Source organism: Lactuca virosa, chromosome 2 (assembly GCF_052849685.1).
Source record: "Lactuca virosa cultivar CGN04683 chromosome 2, Lactuca_virosa_CGN04683_v6, whole genome shotgun sequence".
Taxonomy (NCBI): domain Eukaryota; kingdom Viridiplantae; phylum Streptophyta; class Magnoliopsida; order Asterales; family Asteraceae; genus Lactuca; species Lactuca virosa.
The window spans coordinates 202,801,704-202,811,852 of NC_136427.1; the positions used below are offsets into that span (position 1 = coordinate 202,801,704).

The 10,149-nt window shown below is 33.3% G+C and overlaps 1 protein-coding gene and 1 pseudogene across 1 annotated transcript; one reads left to right on the plus strand and one right to left on the minus strand.

Annotated features, from left to right (window-relative positions):
* Positions 1–1,348: 1,348 nt before the first annotated feature.
* On the plus strand, positions 1,349–2,283 carry LOC145158149 (beta-1,3-galactosyltransferase pvg3-like; annotated as a pseudogene).
* A 190-nt stretch (positions 2,284–2,473) lies between these two features.
* On the minus strand, positions 2,474–7,353 carry LOC145160032 (sucrose synthase 6-like). Its single transcript, XM_079079093.1, has 14 exons — positions 7,049–7,353; positions 6,585–6,739; positions 6,326–6,518; positions 6,129–6,247; positions 5,291–5,603; positions 5,018–5,191; positions 4,828–4,944; positions 4,580–4,746; positions 4,265–4,489; positions 3,307–3,873; positions 3,082–3,220; positions 2,914–2,996; positions 2,793–2,816; positions 2,474–2,703 (listed from the first exon to the last, which is right to left on the minus strand). The coding sequence occupies exons 1-14, from the start codon at positions 7,283–7,285 to the stop codon at positions 2,688–2,690; spliced, it is 2,529 nt and encodes an 842-aa protein (XP_078935219.1). The 5' UTR covers positions 7,286–7,353; the 3' UTR covers positions 2,474–2,687.
* Positions 7,354–10,149: the final 2,796 nt, after the last annotated feature.

Sequence of the window (10,149 nt, forward strand, 5' to 3'; positions counted from 1 at the left end):
GAAGGGAACTCTTCAATCTTTGGATGCTTTATTAACTAACAAGTTCGAGTATATAGACTTGATGAAGGTACAAATGAGGCAATATGATTGAAGGAATTATTAGGTGATATTAGGATTTATAAAGATCAAGCCTTGGTTTACTACTATATCATGAGTGTTATTTGTTTCGCTAAAGGTCAAGCTTTCCATAATCGGACAAAGCACATAGATGTCCGGTATCATTCCAGTTGATGAAAGACATGGTTGAAAGTGAAGAAGATCGAGACATGTGATAACCCAGAGGACATGTTAACAAAATCGGTCTTGGGAAGCAAATTTCGAACTTGCTTAGATTAGCTCAAAATCAATAGTTGGATATATGAAAAGACTTAGTTTTAAGTCAATGTGGAGATTTGTGGTATATGTCACTTTAAACAAAGTTTAGGAGCCTAGTGTGTATAAATGAGACTTTTACCTCGTTAGTTAGAATGTCATTAATCCCTCTTATTCATGTGTACGCCAACCATTTCAAAGCAATTTTATTTAATAGATTCAAGAGTGGTGTTTATTCAATCACTAGGTTATAACCCGTGGAAACCACGGTCCGTATATTTTAAATTTTTATATAGGTAAAAAATAATAAATGTAAAAAAACCAAGATATTGTCGATTGTAAGTAATTATGAATTAATTTGTTAAGCAAAATAAACATAATAATATTATTAGGCTATGATTTTGTATTTTCAAAATTTGAATTAAATTTGATTTGTTACAAAAAATAATAATAATAATAATAATAATATAGAAAAATGTCACGTGTCAAAGAGACATTCTAAAAAACTGACACGTGCCATTTTTAAGTTTCATTTATTAGAAGAGGTAGATTTGTGTAATGTAGTCTTCTTTCGTAAAATTGCAAACACATGTATTGCATAGATTGCATGTTGCATGATAGTTATTCTTAATCTAATCCTTTAATTATCTAAATGAGGATAAGTGATAAAAACTAGAATGGATACAGAAGATATAATTGTCAACATTGGTTTCATGTCAATAACATGGGTTATTTTATGTATAGCAAGGACTCTCAAGGGTACTTTCTGCATTTTATATTAACATGGAGGTAGTTAATGTAATTTTCACACTTCCCTTCACGAGTGTTGCAACCTTCACACGAAAATGCAAGGAGAATGTGGCAACATGAGAAAAACCACTTCGAGTTTTAACTTTTCGCCAAAAGAACCTCCCTTAAACACATTTCCCCGATGCACAAAGCATGAAACCCATGAACAGTAAAACTTCTTCAAGAATTTCATACAATCTACTTGATTTCTTCCATGAACCTCAAAGTATCCATACATTCTTCATACATGGTGAGTTCAGAAAAACTCATGTTGAAAATGAACCAGAAACGCCTCCTTTTCACCAAGTTACCTCTAATGGCGTCTGCTATCCTCATGGTCATCTTCATCATCTTCAACCTCTACATAAAAAACCCATTTAAACCTTCATCAAATGTCCAAAACTACCCTTCAACAAAGCAATTCCGCCTCCTAATAGGGATCCTAACTCGAGCAGATAAACATGAACACCGCCATTTCCTTCGCCTCGTCTATGGAATCCAATCCTCTCCCTTAGCTCAAATAGACCTCAAATTTGTATTCTGCAACCTCACAAAACAAGAACAAAGAGTTCTAATATCCCTCGAGATCTTAAAATTCAATGACATTATCATTCTCAACTGTTCAGAAAACATGAACGATGGGAAAACCTACACATACTTCTCTTCACTTCCAAATATTCTATCTCACCCTTATGATTATGTCATGAAAGCAGATGATGATGTCTACTTTCGTCTTTTACCACTTGCATCATCCCTCCAACCACTTCCAAGATCGGATTTGTACTATGGGTTTGTGATTCCATGCCAAAGTATGAATCCGTTTGTGTCCTATATGTCTGGAATGGGGTTTGTTTTATCATGGGATTTGGTGGAATGGATTGCAAATTCGGATATTCCTAGGAATGATACAATTGGCCCAGAGGATAAACTGGTTGGAAAATGGTAAATCTTGGGAAAAAAGAAAGAAATAGGGTTTCTAATAAGCCTGCTATGTATGATTATCCTGTCATGAATGGAAGGTGTTCACATGAGCTTATTCCTGAAACAATAACCGTTCATAAGCTCAAACGATGGGATCAATGGCTTCATGTGATTCGGTATTTTAATGTTACTAAAGATCTTAATACATCGAAGCTTTACAATGGTTTCAACTTTGACTCGGTTTTCAATTTAAAGATGTAAAATTTGTTCCTTTTTTTATGTTTAAATACTTAAATGTTATTGATCGTGTTTTTACCTCATTACGTTTGTCTCATTTTTACTTGTTGTTTTATTGCATGTATCTACTTTTTTTGACTATTTATATCTACCCCATTATCTAATTTTTCTTTTTTCCTTCTGATCTGTTGTTGATTGTATGAGATAATTCAGATTCAATCAAGGTTCCCGATGTAATTTCTACATAAAAACACAATGTAGACAAAGAATGTGAATTCTTTATTATCTTTCTTCTTCATACATGTTAGCTCTCGCTCTTTACAATAATTCATGGGTATTTTATTGGAATCTTGTTTTCTTTCAATTATATTTTCTTGGAAGAACAGGAAGTTATGAAGTCATATGATCTTGAAGTTACATCAAACCTTTTATGCTCCAAACAGCCTGAAATATATCAAGAAACTAATTAACACCTTAATTTTTGTCGTCCAAAAACAGGACTTAATAATTAATAAACTCGGTCTTTTTCTTACCTTTGAAGAGTGGATTGCGAACGTCTGCTAGACAAAATAAATAAATAAATTAATTAATTATTAGTCTGAAAACCAAATTTTATAAATTATAATTAAAAATGTATATATTTAGATGACATGCCTCGTAGTTGGCGTTGTTGTAAGCTTTCCTTTTGGCACTGGTGCAGATTGAACCTCATCAGTAGCAATAGGCACAGTCCTAACCTGTGACATTAATTCGAATATTAATATTAAATATTTAAAAAATAATAAATAAAAAGCCATCAATTATAGGCAAATATATATCTACCAAATTCTTGTAATGCAGATTGTAAAATAATTCAATGTATCTCTGTTTCGCTTCTTTCTGTTCCTTATTTATCCGCTTCCAGAATTCATAAATGTTCCCCATATTCAACACTTTATTCGCATAAATCTTCCACGTGTAGCTGAAAAATCACAAAAAAAATAATAATAATAATAATTAATACGAAATGACCATTTTACCCTTAACCGGTTAAAGAAACACTATTACCATTCATATATACGTTGCAAACCACCATCAGAAATTCTACTCCAATATCCATCATCCTCTTTACACTTCTGAAAAAAATCAGCAATCTTGTTGCTGGATTCATCGCCATTATTCGGATCAATTTGAAATCCAGAAACCCCATCAACAATAATCTCAGCGGGCCCACCTTGATTAGTTGCAAAAGTAGGCAACCCACAATTCATAGCCTCAATAACTGTTAATCCAAAAGCTTCATATAAAGCGGGTTGAACAAACGCGCCTTTTGAGTCAGCAATAAACCTGTACAATTCACTGTTTCTGTTTCGATCCGTTTGTGCAGCTATCCATCTTATTTGACCTTTTAATTCGTATTTTTCGATTAATAAATGCATGTTTTTAATTTCTGCCATTTCTTCTCTATCTTTTGACTTTGAAGGGTTAAAAAAACCGGCTACAATTACGAGGTTGACCAGGGATCTGAGTCGCTTGTTTTGTCCGAACCACTCAGTGAGTCCGGTTATGTTTTTCACTGTGTCGAGTCTTGCCATTGAGAAGATGATTGGTTTAGTTTTGTCTTCTAAGTATCCGCTGTTTAATTGATTGATTAAATTAAATTAAATGCATATAATATAAAGTTTGAATAAAATATTGGATTAAATTATATTTTTCGTCGGTGGGTATATAATAATTGGTTTTACTCAGGGACCAAATATGTAATTTACTCACAAAAATTATTATGAGTGATTTACGTTTTTGGCCCCTGGGTATAGCTGAGGTTTTTGAATTTTTTTTTGTGACTATTTTTAGGACCAAAATTGGAAAATTCAAGTATTCTCGAAAAATAGTCATTTTACTTGGAAGATGGTCAAATAAAGACCAAAACTGTAAAAGAAATATTTTTAGGGACTAAAACTGAAAACTTCGGGTATACTAAGGGACCAAATATGTAATTTACACTATTCTTTTGTCTTTAACTTACATGTGTTCGTCGTTTTCAACTTTACTAAACAGTAGTTCTTCAATGGCGGGTTGAAAAGAAGTGAATCGTTTTTGTGTTTCGGTGTAAGGGAAATAGACAGTTTGATCAGCTCCTGGAGATGCGATGTTGAATTTAGGATCGAAGACATTGATGCCTGAAACAACTCTGTATAATCCTGGAAGTGTAAACGCCTCATGGCTTTCATATTGACCAGGCCTATCTTTACTGCAATTTGAATCAAAAAGGTCAAAATCATTATTTTATTGATAAGATTTAAGTAATTTGGTTGTGTTTTGGTATGAAATCGATTCGAACCTTCCGGCTATTTCTTGAAAAGTACTGGTGATGATGAAATCGGCTGAATTCATTGCAATCATGTCAGCTGTGAATTGGCAGGAAAAGTGATATTTTGGGTCCAATTGCTTCCATTTCATGTCAGAATCTTCGTATTTTGTCTTCTCTAAAGCATGTGCGATTGTTCCCTATAAAAATTCGTTTAAAGTTATGCTCAATTTGATCATCTATGGATAGAAATTTTCTAGGGGTTATGAATGTAGACATACCAATGTCGTCCCGAGTTTATTGGCCATGAGAGATGCAACAAGGTTTCCATCGGTGTAATTTCCAATTATAAGATCTGGTTTTCCTTCCATCATTTCAAGAACTTTCGCACTTGCATCCTGTTGATTTTAATTCGAATGATTAATCAAACATCGCACAAACTAAACACTAATTAACCAAAAAGAAGCATACCTGAGTGAACTTCTCAAGGTACGGATAAATATCAAATCGAGACACCCATTTACGAAGAATACCCTTTTCAGTCCTAAATGGAACCCTAACGATATGCGAATGCTTCGTTTTCATAACTGGTTCCAGCACCTGATTACATTTCGTCCCCTTCGCATCAGGAAGAAGACGAGCCACCTAAATTGGACCAACATTCAACGAAATTCTCAGAATTATGAACATCGATCGAATACGTTTTGATTCTAAAAACAAAAAACGAAAGAGTATTATGCTTACCACGATAATCTGAGGCTTGAAACTGAGTCCTTGTTGCTTAATCCTGAGGAGTAATTCTTCTTCTAAAGCAACAACTTGATCAAGAACATAAACTACTTGACCTCCGGTATCAGGTAAGCCGAGAACGTTAGATTGACCAAAATAGCCATGGATTGAGAATAACACGACATTGAAGATGCTTGGAACTCTGCTAAAAAATTTCTCGAGGTTTACGGGATCGGGGGCTTGAAAAACCTCCAGTAGAAACCCGATTGTTTCCCTCACTCTTTCTGCATTATCTCCCCATCCCTTCTCAAAACCCCATTGTTTAAACCTGTACACATTCTAATTTTTTATACAACTAACTAATTTACTGAAAATTACAGGTTCAGTCCAATTTGGGATTTGTTAGTAGTTTTGGTCCACATGAATTCATTTCTTTGGGTTTAGCCCCATCATAATTCATAAGTGACTATTTTATATTTTTTTCTTTTTATTATTTTGTCTTGACAAAATATATCAAAGCCAAACTTATAGAAAAAAACCTTACAATTTGGTTTTTAGTTTTCTAAAAAAATCATTTTTTTATTTAATTTGGTTTTTTATGTTTTACATATAAGTTTTATTGGATTAATATTTTACAAGTAAAAATAGTTAACATGTATTATATTCCAACATAAATTAAAGGCATGTGTTTATGTTTAAAATACAGAAAAACACAATAAAACCATATTCACCTTTACATTTTGTGAGACTAAAATCATAATAAAATAAACCACGAAGACCAAATTTGTAATTTTCACTTCAAAATAGGGACCATTTTTGTAATTTACTTTAAAACTTTAAAAAGAAAGTTTACCTAAGCTCAAAGCTTTGATATGGCGTATCATTAGGCAAAGAAGAAAGGGCAGCATGAGCTACAATTAGAGCTGCTTGAAGCTTTGAAACTGTATTCAGTGTTTCATTCACCATAAGATTCTGCACATTTGATTTAAAAATTGTTAATTACAACACTAATTAGAAAAAAAAAATATATGTTTTTTTTTATATTCATACTTCTCCTTGATGATCCAGCGATACTAAGTAATCAACGAGCAGCTGTTGGCTTCCAGATTGAGCATAAAGCTTCGAAGTAATAAACTTTGATGCGAAATTAACTCCATGTCCAATTGAAGAAGATAAGCTCATTGTAGGCGATTTGAAATCCATTGATCCAAAATCAAGCTCCAATGCGTTTTCGTCATTAGCCCTAAAAATTTGAACTTTATTAGCCTTTTTTTTCATTGTTAATCCCTAATTTTAAAATATTGCATACCAAGTTTCATCAACGATTGATTCCTTGAACTTCAAATAATCAGTGGCAGTGATCCCTTCGACTGATAGATCGTTGGAATTGACTTTAACAAACTCCCAGAATCCAGGATTTGGGCGTATAGCGAAGGCGATATAAGGTGGAACAATGGCAGCTTCCTGTAAGATTTAAAAATTAAATCTTAATTTCTGCTTGAACAACTTATAGAAAACCATTCTATTTTGTTATATTTTGATGTTTATTCATTTAAATATATTTTTTTTTCTCAAATCAAACCATAAGAATTTCAGATATTTCTTTAACCATTATTACATTATTTAGCTAGTCATAATGCTTAGTTTTGAAAAATTAGTAATGTTTAGTTTAGAAAAATATTGATGGTTAAACCGCAAAACTACATGTAATATAATATTTTTTATTTATTTACTTTTTTATTTTAAAAAATATATGTAAAAATTAATATAAACCTGGGTAGTGCACAAAATGTAGCCAAGTAAGCCTTCCAAGACTTGAGCCTTTTCATCTTTGTCCTCAATGACACTCTCCATTTCTTGCATCAAATGGTGGAGTTTCATCATTCTCTTACCTTTTTCTAAGTATTTTAGAAAGCATTTCTTCATGTGATACCGGCTTTGTCTCAAGGCTTCTGGCATGGTATCGACTATTGATTCTGATCTTTTCATAATTGAACTTGAAGAAGCCATTGATGAGTTTTTGATATGTTAAAGAGTGTGACAAATAACACAAGGAAAGTCTTGGTGTTATTGAATTGTGAAGAGAGTTTGTAGAATTTATAGGAAGATTTTAGGAGATTACTTTGCTTATGGTGTTGTCAACCCTTTGGAAATGTTGGGAATGGATGGTATCTAGAAATGTGTAAGGAGAGTCAAATAAAATGTGAGGCAGATTGTGAAAAGAAAAGAATTTTTGGATTAGGGGAGAAGTTTGATTCTTAGTTTCGTGGCGAGGACATAACTCCTTTTATTGAATCTTGCTTTCTTATTTTATTTAATTTTGAGTAAATTACAAGTTAGGTCCCTGTATTTTATCAGAAATCTCAAGTTCAGTCCTAAATTCATACAAAATGACTTCAAATTTTGGATTGAACTTGCAATTTTTCGTAAAACATATCCGCAATTAACTGCGAACTTAAAGACAACATCGGAACAATTTCAAGATTTGTACTGAAGTTAAAATAGGGACCAATTTTGTAAATTACTCTTCGGTTCTAATACCAAATACGTAAAATCTGGTATCTTTATTAATGATGTCCTAAATTAGGAGATGAATTTTTGTTAAGAGTAAATTACACCACTGGTCCCTATGGTTTTGGGTAATTTGTACGTTTGGTCCTTAACTTTTTTTTTTAAATCGGGCCATCCCTATAGTTTGATTTTGTTTCGCGTTTAGTTCCTTCTAGACCTGAAATGACTATATTGTCCTTGTTTATTTTTTAATTTAATTGTTTCTTATTTTTAATTTGTTTATTGTTTATAATTAAAAAAAAAAAAAAAAAAAAAAACAAATGGCCCACCCGTTTTCCTGCGCCTTTCCAATCATGATAACTCATATACCATATATCTCTTTCATCAAGAACTAACTAAGAACCCTAACGACCATCTCCCCTGTACTCGTCGATTCTTTGAGCCCCAATGAAAAGCTCTCTCTCCTCCTTCCATTCTTGAACCCAGCAATATTGCCACCACCATGATTTTCGTCGGATTGTTGTCGAAGTCCCAATTCTTGAGCTCATGAATGTTGTCGTCGGTTTAACACACATCATCGTTGTCGCCGCCGTAGGACCCACCATCGTTGTCGTCGCCCTAGTTGTAGAACCCACCAGATTGAACCTACCATCTTCGTCGGGGTTGTAGACGTTGTGGTTGCTGCCAATAAAAAGTCGCGAGAAACCATCCAACATCTTACACCGTCAACATCACACTCATTGCTTCTAATTGTTTTTGGCTTTGATTCTTGATCGATTTGGTTCCCAAGCCAATTACAAGATCCATTTGGTTCTCGGGTCAATTTAAGGATGGAACTAGCCTTATTTCTTCCAAGTAGGTGGTAGCCTTAAGCAATTGCCATTTTTAAGTTTATTGAAGCTGATGTTGTTCTGGAATTTGCAATTGGGCGATCGATGTGTATATGGATGTTATGAAGTGCTTTTGTACAATGGATTTCACAATTTTGAGTTTTTTGTTTGTCAAATATTTTGTAAATTCAGATTCATTGTTCTGTGACTGAACTAGTCGTCTTTGATGAATCTACCACGACGAACGGGTGTTTAGGGGCATACAGAAATGCGAAGATGTAGCCGGAGTATCGGTTCTTTAATTACAGAATGGTGGAGATGTAGCTGGAGGGTTGAAGTTGAACATTTGGGTTTTTCCGGCAAAGAAGGTGGCGGCCTTGCTAGATGGAGAAGACGATGGTGGTGGTTGAGGTGATGAATTGGGATTGGGTGGGTGGGCCCATTATTGTAATATATATACATAAATTAATAAATCAAAAAGAAATTATAAATAATGATATTTAAAATTAAATAATCAGAAAAGAAATAGGTAAAGGCAATATAGTCATTTCAGGTCCGGAAGGGACTAAGAGCGAAACAAAATCAAACTATAGGGATGGTCCTAGTTAAAAAAAATTAAGGACCAAACGTACAAATTACCTCAAACCACAGGGACCATTCGTGTAATTTACTCTTTTTGTTATTTATAGTTTTATTTTCAATTTTTAGTAAAACATTTCAAAATCAAGAGCTCCCATAAAAAATAAAAAATAAATGAATAAATAACTTTTTTAAACTATGAAGATTATTACGTAATAATATTATATTTCTCATATAAACATGTATACACTTGTGCTTACTCTCGCTCAATAGGGAATGGACCTTTACAAATCTTTGATTGTAGTTTCAGATCTTTTAGAAAATATTGATGTATTAATATATTTTTTTAAATGACCCTTAAATATCACACAATTTAAGTCATTTTGTAGAGTTGTTGTTAGTCACTAGTCCCTCGTCTCCTTTTTATACATGAAGGATTGAAGTCTCTCTACTGAACCATAACCAGGATTGTCCAAGAAATTACGTGACCGAACTTATAAACGGACTTCTGTAACAGGCTTTTTAACTGGCTTTGAAGAAAAAATATATATAACCCTTTTAATTAGTTTACTTGTCAACGATTCATTTGACCAATCGTACACTATCGAAGCCATGGTCAAAGTAATGTGGTAGCACGAAAAAATCCATGTAATATACAATAAATCGCCGGCCGGAGAAGGGACGTCGGACGCCGGTCGTTGGTGGCATAATGAAGCAGCAACAACAGCAGGCAACGTGCAACACAAGGGAAGAGCCTAAAACAGCAGCGATCAATTTCTGATTTGTTTATCATTCTCGTTTTTTTCTTTTTAACAAATTGGGTTTAAGAATTGGGATATTAATTTTTGGCTTAAACACTTTGGGCTACTTTAAAACAAGTTTGGTATTAAATTTGAACTTTAAACACTTTCAATTTATAAATTAAGGGTAGCCCATATTTTTTCGAGGTATCAC

Bases quoted from the DNA above. Each gene is read 5' to 3' on its own strand.
- LOC145160032 (XM_079079093.1), bottom strand. From the start codon at position 7,285: ATGGCTTCTTCAAGTTCAATTATGAAAAGATCAGAATCAATAGTCGAT. The intron at 6,248-6,325 runs GTATGAATATAA...TCAAATGTGCAG, and splicing joins CGCTGGATCATCAAGGAGAA to AATCTTATGGTGAATGAAAC. The intron at 3,874-4,264 runs GTAAGTTAAAGA...TCAATTAAACAG, and splicing joins GTTGAAAACGACGAACACAT to CGGATACTTAGAAGACAAAA.